The sequence below is a fragment of the Hyaena hyaena genome, unplaced genomic scaffold, assembly GCF_003009895.1.
Source record: "Hyaena hyaena isolate Hyena2069 unplaced genomic scaffold, ASM300989v1 scaffold_823, whole genome shotgun sequence".
Taxonomy (NCBI): Eukaryota; Metazoa; Chordata; class Mammalia; order Carnivora; family Hyaenidae; genus Hyaena; species Hyaena hyaena.
The window spans coordinates 838745-855390 of NW_024081456.1; the positions used below are offsets into that span (position 1 = coordinate 838745).

Genomic DNA, 16646 nt, shown 5'->3' on the forward strand with positions numbered 1-16646 from the left:
AACCTGAACCCCAGGAGAAAGCATGGGGTCCCAGAGTAGGGCACGTGCCTGGACCTAGTGGCTCAGGACAGAGCCGGGCACTTGACCAGCATGGCCTGCCCAGCCCCCACGGTCAGCGGGAGGCACGCCAGGTCCCAGCCGTTCCCGCAGAGGGGCCGGGGCCCGACGGAGGGGAGCTGGGATCCCCGGGACGCCCCCCACCCATGCACGTGCCCAGGACGTGGGGGCAGGGCGGCTACATTACCCCAGGCGGGTGCGGGTCGGGCAGGAGCTCATCTAGACGCGGCACTGCTCTGTGGGTGGAGGGGGGGAGAGGTCACAGGTCGCCAGGGCAGCCCTGGGCCCAGAGGGGGGTGGGGGGGACCCCACCTCACGGGCTCTGCACCCCCACCCCCGGAGGCCTGGGGCATGGGGGCCACTGTGGGAGACAGACGTGTCCAGGGCTCCTGGCTGTCTGACAGGTGAGCCTCACACAGGATGAAAGCAGGGGTGCGGGGTGTGGAGGTGATCACCTTCCACCTGGGTCGGGTCGAAGAAGAGCCGGATGTGCACGGGCAGAGTCTGGAGGGCCCTGTTGAATTTCTCCATGACCTCGTTGTCGGCCTTCAGGGTCCTGGCTGTGGGGGGCATGGCGGTGGGCGGTGGGTCAGTCCCCGGGCTGCAGGGCTTTGGGGACCCTGGGAGCCCCGTCCAGGGAGCGAGTGCAGCAAGGACACACTGGCGTCCTGAGGTCAGCTCCCAGGGTGGCCTCCAGGGCTCAGCCCACCTGCCCTCCGGGGTCCCTGCCCCTCCGGCTGGCGCAGCCGCCCTCCCTTCCAGGACAGCGGGGGCTCTGCAGGGACCGAGGACAGGGCCCACCGCCCCCGGGCCGCTGGGTCTCACCGCAGGGCTGATGTGCGGACCCAGAGCGTGTCTCTAGCCGCACGCAAGGCGCCTGGTTCAGGCAGACCTGCGAGGTCCCAGCCTTCTGCGACCAGATTCACCGGCTCGAGTTTGTTCGGAGCTTGACGGTTTTAGTGGTGCTTCTGTGGACCGTCGCCACCAACCAAAGCTGCTAATTAGGATCAGTCTAACTAGAAATCTAACTAATCTGATTGCTAGTAATTGAACCAGTCACACTAAGCCCGGCCCCTTGACCTGGATCCTTTATCCCCGATTTCCGATGCGACGTCAGGGGGCTTCGCCAGCGCTGGGGACAGCCTCGCCCCCCAAGGCCCTGAGGCGACGGGCCTCTGGCTGCCTGCTGCCCGGGTGCCCCGGCCCGGGGTCCTCAGCCACCCCCCGCAGGCGGGCCCCGCGTCGTCAGCGGCGTACTGAGGCACTGGCACGCGAGGCTCTCCCCGGGGGCATCGGTGTTCTCCACGCAGAAGAACAGGTAGTTCTCGTAGTCGGTGTCCAGCACGGAGACCTGGTTCTCGTCCACATCTGGGGGGAGGGGAGAAGAGCCAAAGAGGAGTGAAGTCCCGTCCACCAGGAGCCTCCTGAGGTGTGTCCCCGGTCCCTGTGCTGCAGCCCCCACGTACAGGCGTGGCCAGCAGCGGCGGGAGAGGAAGGTGGGGCGCACAGAGCTAAAGGTGAGAGGCCAGGTGTGTCGTTGGTCAGGTGGGCGGGGACAGGAGAGTCAGAGGCGCACAAAGCCGACGGGAGCTGGGCTCAGGCTGAGCAGGAGAGCTCCTGACCAAGCACTCAGGCTTGGCGGGGAGGGGCTGGAGGTAGGGGTGAGGGGAGGGTGAGGCATGGTCAGCACAGGAAGGAGAGGGTCAGGGACGAGAGAGGCAGAAGACATGGGAGAAGAGACGGAGGGTGAGGGTGGCCCAGAGCAAATCCAGTGTGAGAAACAAATAGAATTTGCTGAGCAAACACCCACGAGAAATTTCTGTGCATCTTTTGTTTAAATTTGACCCCTTAGCTCTCCATTTGTGGTTTCGTATAATTCACAAAGACCCTAAATGTTGCGGTTAGTGATAGAGAATTCAGTAGAAGATGCTCTGACCCCCCACACCCCCCACCCCGTGCACGGACAGCAGTCGTGGGGCCAGAACATCTCCCTACCCTGGTTCTGCTACATAACCACACCTGAAAGGCCCAGGGCCCAGGGCGTGGACAGACCCATGGGTCAGTGCCTCACTGGCAGGCAGCCCCAAGGGCGGGGCCAGCCCGGCACACCCCCACCTCGTCCCCCCACCTGCAAGGACAGCCACCTCCCAGGGACAGCTGTGACCAGGCTTGCAACTCACACTCGGCCCTCGGAGACACTTACAGTTGATGTTGAACTTGGCTGCCCACTCTGTTTTCTCTGCTAAGACCTTCTTCTCAACACACCTGTTGTCCTCCCTAAAAGGTGGTGACACTGAACTTGAGCTGTCCTGGCTGTGATCCCTCATGGCAGGAACCGCCCAGGCCCCCAGGGCCCAGCCCCAGCTGACCGGCCTCCACGGGCCTCTCTGCGCACTGACCTGCACCACCCTGTGTGGCCGACTTGTCGGCCCAGAGCCCCCCGCGGGGCCCCAAGGCCAAGGGGGGCCACCCGCACGGAGCCAGCTGCCACCAGGACCTTGACCGCCCACCCGCCCTGGGCCCAGGCCCTCGCCGGCCCCCAGCCCGGGGGGGAGGGGCACCCACCATTTGCGCAGAACGATCTCCAGGTTGCCCTGGGGGGTGGGTCTCAGCTCCTGGACGTACACTCTCAGAGGCGCGGTCTCCGAGTCCAGGAGGGAGATGTCGCTGGCCGCCATGGCCACGGAGTGCCACGTCCCGGCCACCTGGGGGGGAGGGGCCCGGGCTGCCATCGGGGGTGGGGAGGTGGCCCCCCCACAGTGACCTCTCCCTCCCACCCGGCCCGGGGCCTGGTCTAGCTGGGGTGGCAGCCAGTGAGCTCCGGGCGACCCCTGCCACCGGCCGGACGCCCCCCTACGGAGCCTCCACGCGTGAAACAGCAGCCGAGTTTCGCAGGCGGCTTTGACCGTGCGCGTTCCCCAGAGCCACGCGCATCTTGGGAAACTGAGGGAAAGCCGCCCTGAAGACGGGGGCAAGTGGGGGGTTTCCCGACGTCACGGCTTCCGCCGCGCTCTTCAGGCCGAGGCCCCTCTTCCCTGCCCGCCCGCAGCCCCCCCGCCGCACCCCTGCCGTCCTCAGACCTTCTGGAGGTCCAGGTCCTGCACGGTCTGGGCGACGATGGCGGCCCGGCCGCCGCACACGAGGGCCAGGCCCAGGGCGAGCAGGAGGCACTGCATGGCTGCGGCTGCGGCTGCGGCTGCACTGAGCTCCTGGGGTGAGGAAGGCCGGGCCGCGGGCTCGCGCCCTTATACGGGGGCCAGAGGCCTGGGGGCCTGGGGGCCACGTGCTTCCCCGAATCCCCGTGGCTCATCCCCAGGCCCTCAGGGGGCTTCCTCCACCGCACAATGGGAGGCCTTCTTCCCTCGGAGCGAGCGGAACGGAAGGTCCCTGTGTCCCCGGACAGTTCCTGGTAGGCGCGGGGGGGTCCGGGGGGGGTCCAGGGGGCGGAGGGTCCAGGCGGGTGGCCGGAAGGACAGCTGTGCCTGCTTCTCTCCCCACACCCCGCCCCCTCTGTGCTCCCCAGCTCAGTGCTATTTGGCTGCAGGGACCCAGGCGGCACCCCTGTGGGTACACGGGGGTCACCATGGTGTGTCACCTCACCCTGAATCACCTCCCTCGTGTGCAGCAGCACCTGGGTGACTGCCGCCCGCCGAGGCTCGTCAGCAGGCAGGGTGGAGACGGGTGTCCCCTCCCCCTGCCACCCACTCAGCTACCAGGAAGGACAGTCTAGTGCAGGTGTGACCCCAGTGTCCTCTCTGTAAGACAGAAGGGACGACCCTGGACCATCCCCACCATTTAGGAGGCAGCCTGGACCTGGGGGCTCACTGGAATCTCCTGGAGAACTTTTGGGGATGGTGCTAGTCCTGGGCCCACCCAGACCCACTGAGGCAGGGACGGCCCCGCCTGGCCCCCGGGCGACCCCCAGATGTGGATATGGGTACGGGAGGCCACTGAGGTGTGCTCACGCGGGGTAACTGTCAAGTGGGTCCCAGCACTGCTTTGTATCAAATGCCATGCCAGCAGAGTGCAGCTTCTTCTCGTTACAGAGGCCAAGGAGTGTGTGTCTGGGGTTGGCTCTAGAAGGTTCCACAGGAGACAGGAGGAAACTGACAGGCCTGAGGAGCACAGACAGCTGTGAACCTGGGTGTGGAGTCCAAGGGGTTCACCCACCATCCCGTCCTGTCCGCACATGTGAGTGTCTGTGTTTTAGATAAAACAACACAGCCCGAGGTCACTCCCATGTGAAACCTGGTGAGAGACTGCTGAGAGGATGGGGTCCCCACGTCACTACGGATCCCAGCCCCCGGTCCTGTCCCTCCGTGCTTCCGGAGCTCTGGCAGCTCCAAACCCTTTCCCGATCCCTGGTCCTGGCCAACCCCACTGCCACCCAGTCCGCCCGCCCCGTGTCCCCACCCCTTCTCTGTAAGACAGAAGGGACGATCCTGGACAGTCCCCATCATTTAGGAGGCATCCCACCCAGTGCGCCCCTGCCCCCGTGTTCCATGGCTAGGCTCCGGCAGGAGGCACCCTCCAGGCACCAGACAATTTCTCAGGAGGCGGCTCTGTGCGCAGGGATGTGGGTCAGCCCGGGGACCCGAGGCGGGAGCCGTTCTCAGGTCTAAAGGAGGCTTTGCCAAGGGAGGTAGTTCAGCATGAGACGCGGCGCTGGGCCTCGGGGCGTGAGCGGCCTGTGCGCGTGTGCACCCGTGTGAGCGAGTGTACCCATGTGTGAGTCTGCTGGGGGCGAGAGCAGTGGGTGGCCCAGCTCTGTGAGCCCTGTGGACACAGCCCAGCGTCCGAAGCGCCAGGGCAGCCTGCTGACCGGGCTCCTCCGAGAGGGGACGGTGACGTCCCCGCCTGCCTGCTCGCCCTGCTCCCCGCACATTCTCAGGCCTGACCATCCGGGTCCCAGCGGTTCTGTGAGCTGCGCGGTCACCTGTTTGAACTTCTGCCTCCGTTACCTGGTTCGTTCCTGGCGCTTGTCCCCAGTGACCCCGAGGGCCCGGACGCGTCTGGGGCACAGCTGCCGCGCGGGCTCCCGCCCCCAGCAGTCTGTGACAGGGCCAGTGGCCTGGGGCGGGGGCTGTCAGACACAAGGACGGAGGGAAGTAAATGTGACGGGCCACAGAGAGCCTGTGGAAGGGCCTGGAGAGCCTGACCCAGAACAACCGCGCGCAGGGCCTCCCGCGAGTCCACGCACACGCGTGCTCACACCAGCACCGGCCATGACCGCTGACGCACGCCCCGGCGCGGGGAGCCTGGGAAACGTCCCACGGAGAAGCCAGACACGAGAGCCACACGTGGAATGATTCCTTGCCTGCGAATGTTGGGGACAGAGCACAGATCAGGGGTGTCAGGGCTCGGGGAAGGGGGACGGGGTCTCCTCTGGGGGGACAAACTGATTTTGTGACCAGAGAGAGGCGGCAGCTGCACAGCATTGTGAACGTCCCAAATGCCACTGGATTGTTCATTTCCGTGGCTCATTTTATGTTATGTGACTATCACCGCAATAAAAGCTTCAGGACAAAGTCCCTCTGTCTGGACTTGAGAGATGGAGACGCAGGTGGACTGAGGCAGTGATGGAGGATTTCCCAACGGAGCACAGACATGGGTGCTCAGGTCGGGTGGGGGAGGACTCTGCCTCTGACCAGCCCCTGCTGAGGACGAGCAGCCGCGGGTGAAGAGCATCTGCTGGGGCCGGAGGGAAGGTGCGGGGCAGGGAGCTCTTCCCGGGCCCCCACGGGAAGTGCGGGTTACAGGACTCCGTGGGGACCCCGCCGGCTCCCACCCCATCTCGCTGGGGACTCTCCTCCCTGGCACACTCCCGGGTCTGGGCCTCCCCGAAAACCACTGTCCAGTCTTCAGGCAGGGCCAGGGTCGTTGGGGAGGGGACGGTGCCCGGGCAGGTGCTGGGCTTGGCTTTCCAGAAAGGACAGTACCTTCACTGGGGCGTCTGCTGCTGCCGCCACTGGGGAGAAGGACCCGGAGACCAGGAGCCACAGGAGCTCATAAGGAGCTCGTGCGGGGACCCTGCTCCAGCTCCGCCTCCCTGTTCTCAGCTGCAGGGAGGTCACCTGCCAGGCCCTAGTGACCCGACCCTGAGTCTTAGCCCCAAGCCCTTACAGACACTGGGCCCTGGCTCTGGCTGCCTGGACCCCCTCTCTGGCCCTTGGGGCAGCTAAGGCAGAGGGGCCAACTGTTTAAGGACAGGTCAGCACCAGGTAGATAAATGGTGAAGGGGCTGGAACCCCAGGACAGGGGCGCGTGGCTGGGGTGGCATCCGTGGGGTCTCCCCGGTCAGGTACCCAGCTTGGTGGCCTCATGTCTTTGCAGGGAAAGTGGGTCAAGGAGCGTTGTCATTACACAAAGCCAGACACGCAAGGCCAAGGCCGGTGAGACCAGGCCCTCAGGCGCTGTGTCCCGCCAGGGCCCCGCAGCTGCACCTGGGGGACCCGGGGATGCCCGCGCTGACTCTGCACGGACGGAGCTCCTGCATCTCCCTGCCCCCAGGGGAGCTGGGCCGGGTTCACCCCTCCCGCCAGGAGAAGGGAGACCCTGGCCTCCCCGTGGCTGTGTGTCAGGCGGCCGATGCAAAGCTGCCGGGGGACTTTGGCTCCAGTGTCCAGCCAGGCCTGGGGGGGAGGGCAGGAGCTGAGGGCACCCGGCTGGGCTCCCAGTGTCGGGCTGCCCCCATCCTGCTGTGCCGGAGGCCGGCTCCGGCAGGTCCAGGGGTCCCTGAAGGATGGACGGTGTCGGCGAGAGAGAGAGAGAAAGTGAGAGATGCCCTGAGATTCTTTCCAATCACCAGGCAGGCATCTCTGTCCTGTCGGTTTTTGTGTCTTTATTTAAAGGTTCAGGGGCGCCTGGGTGGCTTAGTCGGTTAAGCGTCCGACTTTCGCTCGGGTCATGATCTCGCGGTTCGTGGGTTCGAGCCCCGCGTCGGGCTCTGTGCTGGCTGCCAGCTCGGAGCCTGGAGCCTGTTTCAGAGTCTGTGACTCCCTCTCTCTCTGACCCTCCCCTGCTCACGCTGTCTCTCTCTCTCTCTCCTAGAAATAAATAGAAATATTAAAAAAATAAAATAAAATAAAATAAAGGTTCAGCAACAAGATGAAGTCATGGAAAGGAATTTCTTACAATGGGAGGCCTTTTGTGATGTCAATAGTAGAATTATTCCGACCAAGGAAATAACAAAATGTTCTTAGTAAAAAACAGGATAACATATAGGTCAAATTATATGTAGATAAGTTAGGAGTACTTTGTCTGGCTCTCAAGAGGATGAATGTTTCTGAATTGGTTTGTTTGTGGAGACTAACATGGGGCCCTGAATGGGTCAGTCTTTTGCCCCTGGGCTATGTTTTAGCTACTGTTATCCATCCTCATCCCAGCTGCCAGTGTAAGTAGAAAGTAGGCCTTGAGGAAGGGACTGCTATGCTTCACCAATTAGCAAAGATCTATGTGGTAACTATGTTTTGCTCTTAACCCCAGAATAGGCCCTTGGTCACAGGGCCAGGCTCAGTTGTAATTCTTGTGTTCTTAACCCCCTAAGTCTCGGATCTGCAAGGCCCGTAGGAAGAGCCTTTTGACAATCGCCCACAGAGCTCTCATCTAAAGTCTCTTTTGTAAAGGCAGGAATATGCTTTTCCTTATGAGGTATCTGTTCAGAATATGGGTCTGATCTGGAATATTGTGAGGCCTGGTCAGTCCCAGCAGGCTCATTTCCAACATGAGCCATAGTAGCAGAAGGAGATCCCAGTTTTCGTTCCTCATGGCAGGAGCTGCAAACACTGCCACTCCCTTGCTGTGACGGCCACCCAGAGAGGCCGGCGCGGCTCCCGGCACTGCCGGGCCCGGGAAGCCTCCTGCCTGCGCCCTCACTCCTGCCCAGGCTCCAGCCGGTGGGGGGTTGAGGGGCCAGGGGACCCCCACCTGCATGTGTCCCCACATCTAAACCCTGTCACCCCCACACCCCCGCCCCAGCCCCAAGACCACCCAGAACCCGAGCTCCGCGGCGCCGGCCCCGCAGGAAGCCCCCAGGACCCTTGGGCAGAGCCGCACCCCCAGGCCTCCGCCCACACCCCATTGCCCGTTGGGCCGCCGCACCACCGCCCAGAACCAGGACACCGGCGCGTCCCCGCGTCCCTCCTGGCCTGGCTTGCACACCCTCCCTGATCCCAGCCCGCCCGAGGGCCCACACACAGGCACGGTCAGCAGTGATTGCAGAAGCTCTTTATGTGGGCACAGGAGAGGGGTGGGGGCAGGGAGGCAGGAGGGGTGGGGCGAGGAGGGCGGGGGGGCTCCTTCCACATCCCGCAGGACAGAGGGTCCTGGTGGTGCCGCCCCGGGGCTGCTGTGGAGCCGGTCCTCAAGCCTGCGGCCCTGGAAGGAGAGAGTGTAAGTGAGGGCAGGGTGGGGAAGGCCGGGGAACTGCTGTGGGGTGCAGGGGGGCTCACGGGGGGCCTGTGGGGTGCAGGAGGCTCATGGGGGGCCTGTGGGGTGCAGGGGGCTCACGGGGGGCCGGGGGGGTGCAGGGGGCCTGTGGGGTGCAGGGGGCTCACGGGGGGGCCTGTGGGGTGCATGGGGCTCACGGGGGGCCTGTGGGGTGCAGGGGGCTCACGGGGGCCTGTGGGGTGCAGGTGGGGGGTTGCGGGGGCTGCTGCAGAGCCAGTCTGAGCAGAGGGAGGGGCCTTCTGCGGTCCATCCCCAACCAAAGCTCTGTGTGCATGAGGGGCTGGGCTCAAAAACAGCCCCACTTCGTCCTCATCCGGCTGTGCTCCCGGCAGTTCTGGGGACCTCAGGTAGGTCACTGCACCTCTAGCTCCAGTATTAATGGCCGTGTGACAGAGGTCCTGGTGACAGGGCAGCAGAGGGGATGTGGGAGGGGCGGAGAGAGTCAGCTCACCCCTGGTGGCCTGGCAGCTCTCTCTGGGTATGCCCGGTGTGGTCAGACAGACCCTGGCCCTCTGGCCCCGGCTTCCACATATGAACCCAGTGGACAGAGAAAGAAAAGGAGTCCCTAAATGTCCCTGAGTGACACCTGGGGACAGACATCCAAGGTGATGAGCAGGCCCCAAGGGGGGTTCTCAGGGCAGAGAAGGCTCTGCCCACACGGGGTCCCTCCTGTCTGCGGGTTGGGTTGCCCCTGGGGACCCCAACATCCCGTCGAATACAGGACTTTTCTCCAAGGGTCACTCACCCTAATCACAAGTGGGGATGCAGCTCTCTGTGGAAATGAAGAAGGAGCCGGAATGAGAAGGTGCCCCAGACAAGGGCCCCGACCCCAGTGCTGCTCACTCAGGCAACGAAGACCCGAGAGCGGGGCCCTGGCGCCCCAGGGACACGTCACTGCACCGATGCCCCCCATGGAGCGGTGTGGGTGGGGACCCAGGGGACACAGGCCCAGCCAGACTCACCCTTTTGGACGGGCATGAAGACGCTGTCCTGAGTCCCCCCTTGAGCCGGGAGAATTGCTGAAATGCTTCTAGAGCTTCCGAGTTGACGCCAGGGTTTCTACCTGCAGAGAGGTGAGCAGGTGAGGCCGAGGTGTCGGGGAGCAGCCCGGGGAGCGAACGGGGGTGGGGGTGGCAGGAAACATACCCGTGAGCTTGGCTACTCTGAACCTCTGCCCCTGAAACTGTCCTTCGCTATAAAACACGAGGCAGCCCTTCACGGGGGCCTCTTCCACGTGCAGGTGGCTGGTGTCCCACGCGGAGAAAGGTCACGGCACCGAGCACATTAGCATCTACCCCCAGAGACGGGGGGCGGGGCGGAGGCCCCCATCTTACCTGTCCCCCGCTTCCCCTCCAGAAGTGGGGTCCCCAGCACCAGGGACTCAAGACCCAAGCCTGCCCCCTCTGGGCACAAGACTTGACCCAGGGCCGTGGGGGAGGGATGGCAAGGCGGGGGTGGAGGGGAAGCCCTGGGTGGGGCCCCACCCCCCCGAAAGCCTCCTGGACTCACAGTTCCTGTGTTCGCCGGGGGTGGCAGTTTTCTCCAGGGTGGACTCCAGTATGTGGCACTGGCCACGGATCCTGGAGGGCAGGGTCAGGCGGGCAAGGGCTTGCTGTCCACTTCTGTCAGGTGGGGGGGGGGGGCGCGCACCAGGCCTCTACCCCTGCCCTGACTGGGGCCCTGCCACTTTTAGAGTCCGGGGGGTGTCAGTGTGGCCCCGCGCCCCCGGCACGGCAGGAGGGCCCGGGGGGGAGACGGAGGCCGCGGGAAGGGGAGGCCAGCGGGCGGCGGGCAGTTGCTCACTTGTACGCCAAGGAGACGTGCACGGAGCCGCTCCTCAGCGCCGAGAACTGCACAGGGGTCACCTCCATCGTTGGGGTGACCTCCTCCACTACGAGAGCGTAATACATCACGTCCCCAAATCTGAAACACATGAGCCCTTTGCAGGGCTCCCCCCGACCACGACACCCCCATAATTCCCCGTACAGGCCCTGCCAGACTCCCCCAGCACCCGGCTGCTCGTCCCCCAGCATTCTGAGGCCTCCCAGGGCCACCTGCCACTCCCGGGATCTCCGAGTCCCTTCCAGATTCCAGCACATTCCCTCAGCCACACCCTCGTCTCTGGGGGTGCTCAGGACGAGATGGAAGTCCTTTCGGCTCTGAATCTTCCTGCTCTCTCCGACCATAGCCTGGGGAGGGTCAGGGCTGAGCCCTAAAGTGGGTCTGGCTCCTGACCACGGACCCCAGTCTCCCCGAGTGGGAAGTGCTTACCTCGGTCGCCCCAGCCCAGCCCACACGAGCCGCACGCCAGGTCCCGGAAGGACAGGGGCCCCTGGGCCTGCGGTGGCCACGAACAGGGTCCACACCTCCAGGGCTCTGCAGTCACCACTGCCAGTCAGGCCTGTCCGTGGGGCTCGGGAGTGGCGGCCTTTATGCCCCGGCCGTGGGTCCCCGGGGACCTGGCGCAGACCCCTTGCGGTCCACGGCCAGCTGGCAGGGAGAGCCTGTCATTTGGAATAATTGCTCATTAAGTCCTCAGGCCCCGGTGCTCCCTCGGGGCGCTCATTCTCAGTGTGGCATGTTTTGGGGCAAGAGATTCTCCAAATGGGCAGGTGGGGAACGAAGGGTGCGGCTCCTCAGCCCCCCCCAGGCCCACCTGTGCTTGGCCATCCCGGCTCTGCCCAGGCCTGCCCACACCACCTCCGTGGGCCCTTGCACCTGCTGTTCCCAGACCGCCACATCCCACCCTGGGTGTCCCGCAAGGGCCCGTTTGGGGATTCAGGCTCAGCTTCAACAATGCCCCCTTGCGGAGGCCCCCAGACACCCTCTGGGAGCGTCGCCCTCCCTCCCCGCCCATCTCGCTCCTGCTTGATCGGCTGCAGGTGCTTGCTCCTGGGCACCCAAGAGCACCAGGAATGTGTTCTCCAAGCCCGCGTGAGATCAAGGTGTGGCAGGGCCGAACCCACCCCCACCCGGCCCCCCAGTCCCCGAGGTGGGGACTCTCCTCGCTCCGGACGCCCCCGCTGTTTGCTCTGCGTTCTGTCTGCCGTCCTGTGTCCCAAATCCTGTCCTCTCTCCTCTGGACACCAGCCCTCGGGTGTGGAGCCCTCAGTCCAGGACGACCTTGTCTCTAACATAATAGATCGCATCTGCAAAGACCCTGCGTCTGAATGAGCCTCCAGGCGGCGAATCTTCTGGGGCCGCCCGGCGCCCCACACCCCCCTCTCCGGAATGACCCTGAAGGTCTTGGCTGCTGGTTCATTGCCACCTTGTCCTGTTAGAACTAGGCTGCCTTGGTTCCCTTGCTCACGGCCGCGTGCCCGGGACACGGAGGAGCCCGCCCCCCCCGCCCCCCAGCCTTGGCCTTGCCTGCTGGGCGCGTCGCCCTGTCCAGGTGTCTGACCCACGGCCCTTCGGGAGGGGCCCACTGTATCCGCTTCACACAGGCCAGGTGAGAGGCTCGGGCGCCACAGCCCGCACCTAGCGGTCAAGCTCCCACTTTCCTGAGGAAGGGCCCCCATGCTCTTTGCAGGGCCACAGCGGGTCCTGGGCCGGGACCGTCTGTCCCGCGGCCCGGCGCTGACCGCGGCAGGAGCCCAGGGCCGCAGCGGCTGTGGCGGGCCTCACAAAGAAGTCCTTGTGCCTTTGTCCTCCAGCTGCACCACCCCCGCCCTCAGTAACCCCCCCCCCCCCCCCGCGGTGATGGAACTGAACGTGTCACTTGTAATTAGCCCGGTAATTACCCCCAGAAAGGCGCTCCTGAGCAGAGCACGGCCTTCCAAAGGGTGGGGAAGGGGCGGGCCCCGTGCCCTTTTAGGCCCGAGACCAGGAGGCAGGCCCAGGCCTTGAGAAAGGCTCTTGTGTTCCCTGCTGTGCTGACCTTCTCCCAGGGACAGGCGGGATCCCTGCCCCTTCCGGGCCTGAGAGAGGACAGGGCCCCCCCGGACCCCTTGATGTCCTGGCCCTGTGCAGGCTCTGGCGCTGTCCATCCTCACAAGGAGCCGGGACGCCAGGGCGCGGGGGGCGTAGGGGGCACAGAGAGGCAGCCTGTGTCCACAGCCCCGCTGAGGCTTGCAGACTCGGGGGTGCCGAGGGGCACCTACAGGCCACGGCGTGACGTGGGCCCAGCCCTCAGGGCAGTTAAGATGTCACCTGATGTGCATGTTCATGTGCGGGTGTGATGTTGGTGATGTGGGTGTGAGAAGGGACGCACATCAGCGGAGCAGAACAGAGAACTCGGGCGCCGGGCCACACCACAGGGGGCCTGTTTACTGTTTGACACAGACGCCGAACAATGGAACGTCCACGAGCAAATAAAGGAGCCTTGACGTCAGCCTCACGCCCTCCTTTACAAAACCAGCTCAGTTGGTCATGGGCCGCAGTGCAACGGAATTTAGGAGAAACTTTCCTAACTTGGTGTCGGGTGAAGCATTCTAAGACACAGCACCAGAAGCGTGTCATAAAGGCAGATCGGTGAACTGGAGGTCATCAAAATGCAAGACTTCTGCTCTGCAAATTCCACTGCCAAGAGAATTTTTTAAAAGAATAAGCTGCACACTGGGAGAAATACTTGCAAATTTCATAATCCCAAAAAGAACACATGGAACAGTCCAAGCCTCAACAGTAACAAAGTGAATGACCCAATAAAAATGAGCAAAACCCTTGAACAGACACTTCCCCCCAAGAGAACATGCAGGTGGCAAAGGGCCGTGGGAGCCAAGGTGCGTGTCGCTGGCCACGGGGTGACAGCAGCTCACACCGTCTGGCTCACGGGACGCCAAGGGGCAGAGAGGATGCCGAGAGCAGGACCCCTACCCTCAGCTACTCCAGGGAACAGCTTGGCGATTTCTTACAAATCTGAATACATACTTCACCTTACATACGACCTGGTGATCTCTCCCAGGTCTGTACATAAAAGAGATGAAAACAGAGTCACACATCTGCGAACGTGTAAGTCAGCTCCAGTCATAACTGCTAAGAACCAGACACGCCCCACAGGCCTTCACCTTGAGCAGGTCAAACAAAGCACAGTCCATCCGTGCGATGAACCGAGTAAGGCATGGACCACGTCGACAGCACCCTGGGTGGCAAAGTCTCACGGGGCACCATGCTGTTTGGTTCTCTTCCTGTAACGTTCTAGAAAAGCCAAAGCTCCTGGTGTGGAGGAGAGGGGAATGGCTGCGGGGGTCGGGGATGCAGCAGGAGGGGGGTTTTGCGGGCAGTTTCAGGGGATACAACTGCTCTGCGTCCTGAATACGGCTCCAGAAGGAGCTCTGGTTCTGTAAGGGCCTTAGCATCGTGTTCATTCTCGAAGCATCCAGTGGGAGGTGCCTGAAACCCAGACCCCAGTGCGAGAGCGTGGGCTGCGGGATTGCGTCAGCAGCTGGATTCAGACCCTGTGGCAGGTGGGAATGAGGAGGGGACGGGCCCTCGACACCAGACAGGGACACTGATGAAGTCCGGTGAGTGCAGCCCGCGGCCCTCCCTCCCTCCTGTCCCCGTCCCCCCCGAGCACCATCAGCCCCTCTGCCCTAGCCCGGGGGCCACTGGACCGCCCGACCTTGGACACCCTCCGCCGAGACGCTGTCCAGAAGCAGAACCCATCAGGGAGCGTGTGCGCCACGAAGTCAGGATGTCACGAGGCGGCTCGGGCAGCTGGGGGCAGCCTCGAAGCCCGGCTGGGAACTGCTTCGTGCCCTCATTCGGAGAGGCTGAGACCCCAGAGCTGCTTTTAGCATGAAAGAGAGAAAGGGTCCTGCGTCCGTCGCTCGGGGTAGTCAGGAGACAGAGGCCACACGGCCCTTTGGACAAAGCTTCATGTGAAGAACTAGTAACTGGTCTCAGCGCTCAGGGACTGAAGGCGGCAAGAAGGAGGAGCGGCGAGCCGGCCCCCGGCTACAGCCCAGGACCCCACCCCGGGGCACACGCCGCAGGCGAGACACATTCACGGGGCTCGGGGCTGGCGGGCCAGGGTCCCCGTGGAGTCCCTACTAAGCCACCCGTGGGTGAACGCCGCTGGGCATCCTGCTTATGGGCCAAGCATCTCAAGAGAGAGCAGCGGAGCAGGGGAGAGGCAGCCCCCCGCGCCGGGTGCCCTCCCCCCTGCCTACAGGCACCGAGAGCCCACGCGGGCCGGGCCGGACAAGCTGCGGGCCTCGTGGCCGCAGTGGCTTCCCCACTAGCCCTCCTGCTGCTGGGTTCCCTTCCGTCTCCAGGCCGCTTGCCTGGAGGGTCCGTCCCCACCCTCGTCTCCGGTCGGGCCTTCCCAGGCTGTGATAAGCCTTATCACGTTGCCTTATCACGACCGGAGCCCCCAGGGACCCCCCGGGGCCAGGCGCGCCTCTTTCCGTTCCCCTCAGTGGCAGCCAGGCCACCAGCTCACTGCGACCAGGGGCAGCACTGCCACCAAGCAGCCTGGAGACGAGAGAATTGTACGGACACTGAGGCATCTGAGGCAGTGACCTGGGGCCGAGTGCGTCTGCGTGTGTGAGGCGGGTGTGGGGCCAGGCACTGATGCCACGGCCTCACTCATCTCGCCCTGGGCCCATCCTTCCCGGGCACATAGGCGGCTCCTGCGACTCCTGGCTGGGCCCTCCCCGGGGCAGGAGCACGCGCACGGCGGCTCAGGGCGCACCAGCACTGCCCCACTCGTGCCCTGGGTCGGCCCAGCGTGGTGTGCGGGTCTGACCCCAGGGGAGCCCCGCCTGGGACGCTCACTTTCCGGCCTCCCCGGGTAGTGACTGTGTACAAAGCCTGTCCCGTCTCCCCGACCTGGGGAGCGTCCACTCCCAGGGCAGAGCAGGGTTTGGGGACTTCGGCCGTCTCTCAGCTTCTGTTGAGATTGTCAAGTGCAGCTCCTTTACCAAACGGTGGGCCCCCACCCCCTCCTGCCCGCCTGCTCAGGGAGCATCATCAACTCTGGACGGAGCCCGGAGACACTATCTGAGGGCACCGGGCGCTACAGAGGCAAACAGAGGCTGCAGGCCAGTCAGCGCCTGGAGGAGCCCCCCGCCCCCAGCACGCGCTCCCCATTCTCGCGCTCGCTCTCTGCCGCACGGAGCAGGTGCGCCGCTCACGGAAGCCCTGCCACCGTCCTGGCTCTGAACCAGGGGACAGAGTCCTGGGCAATCCCGGCTGCTGGAAAGAGACAGCAGAAACCCTGGAAAGAAGGGAGCCAGGGAGCGAGAGCCCCAAGTTCTGCACATAAACTGTCCGAATCTCAGGCTCACCCTAGAATAGGAATGGGCAAGGCAGACTCCGAGCTGCCCGCCCAGGGCTGAAAGAACCGACCTGCTGCCGTGCAGCGGGCGCAGAGGGTACAGTTCGGGGCCCGACAGGTGAAAAGCCTGTTTAAAAGGGCAAAGTCCACACTCTTCCGAGAAGCTCAACAAAATCCAGAATTTAGATAATATGTTCCCCGGATCCAGGATGCAATCCCAAACTACTCAACATATGAGGAAACGGGGAAACACAACCCATTCTTCTTTTTTAAGTTTGTTTATTTTGAGGGAGAGATTGAGAGAGCACAAGCAGGTGCGGGTAGGGGAGGGGCAGGGAGAGGGGGAGACAGAGTCCCAAACAGGCTCTGCACTGTCAGCTCAGAGCCCAACGCGGGGCTCGATCGGACGCTTAACCGACTGAGCCACCCAGGCGCCCCCGAGGCTGTTGTTTCCATATTGTTTCGCTCTACTCCCAGGATTGCCTGATTCCTACTGACGTGGCCGCCGCTGGCCCACAGCTCCTGCGTCACTCTGTTGGTGAATCTCCCCGTCAGCCATGGTCACAGGTAGTTTCAGGAGTCCCGCCTGCCTGCCGTGCCGGCCCCAGGTTCCCCGTCGGGCTCGCCTGTGTTTGCAGGTGAGCAGCACACTTCCCTCTGCGCTCTTACGTGTCCTAAGAACACTGCCTCAGCATCCTGGCCCGTCAGCCCGGGTACCTCTAGCCTTTCTCTTTAGAATGGGTTGTGTTTGGGGAGCCAGGGTGGCTCAGCTGGTTAAGCATCTGACTCTTGATCTTGGCCCAGGTCATGATCTCACGGTCCGTGGGTTCGAGCCCTGAGTTGGGCTCTGTGTTGACAGCTCTGAGCCTGGAGGCTGCTTCAGATTCTGTGTCTCCCTCTCTGACCCTCCCCTGCTCACACT

General features: G+C 63.8%; 2 protein-coding genes across 2 annotated transcripts; both read right to left on the minus strand.

Moving 5' to 3' along the window:
* Positions 1–235: 235 nt before the first annotated feature.
* LOC120221972 (beta-lactoglobulin-1-like) lies at positions 236–3233 on the minus strand. Its single transcript, XM_039219665.1, has 6 exons — positions 3138–3233; positions 2623–2762; positions 2261–2334; positions 1315–1425; positions 473–617; positions 236–293 (listed from the first exon to the last, which is right to left on the minus strand). The coding sequence occupies exons 1-6, from the start codon at positions 3231–3233 to the stop codon at positions 236–238; spliced, it is 624 nt and encodes a 207-aa protein (XP_039075596.1).
* A 5328-nt stretch (positions 3234–8561) lies between these two features.
* Positions 8562–11943, minus strand: LOC120221973 (inverted formin-2-like). Its single transcript, XM_039219666.1, has 7 exons — positions 11875–11943; positions 10777–11009; positions 10309–10428; positions 10015–10085; positions 9468–9568; positions 9251–9277; positions 8562–8903 (listed from the first exon to the last, which is right to left on the minus strand). The coding sequence occupies exons 3-7, from the start codon at positions 10413–10415 to the stop codon at positions 8562–8564; spliced, it is 648 nt and encodes a 215-aa protein (XP_039075597.1). The 5' UTR covers positions 10416–10428; positions 10777–11009; positions 11875–11943.
* Positions 11944–16646: the final 4703 nt, after the last annotated feature.

Bases quoted from the DNA above. Each gene is read 5' to 3' on its own strand.
- LOC120221972 (XM_039219665.1), bottom strand. From the start codon at position 3,233: ATGCAGTGCCTCCTGCTCGCCCTGGGCCTGGCCCTCGTGTGCGGCGGC. The intron at 2,763-3,137 runs GTCTGAGGACGG...CCTCCCCCCCAG, and splicing joins AGGACCTGGACCTCCAGAAG to GTGGCCGGGACGTGGCACTC. The intron at 1,426-2,260 runs GTAAGTGTCTCC...CCCTCCCCCCAG, and splicing joins AGCCAAGTTCAACATCAACT to ATGTGGACGAGAACCAGGTC.
- LOC120221973 (XM_039219666.1), bottom strand. From the start codon at position 10,415: ATGTATTACGCTCTCGTAGTGGAGGAGGTCACCCCAACGATGGAGGTG. The intron at 9,569-10,014 runs GTGAGTCCAGGA...ACCTCTCTGCAG, and splicing joins CCCCGGCGAACACAGGAACT to GTAGAAACCCTGGCGTCAAC. The intron at 8,904-9,250 runs GTGAGTGACCCT...CCCTGTCACCAG, and splicing joins CATCCCCACTTGTGATTAGG to GACCTCTGTCACACGGCCAT.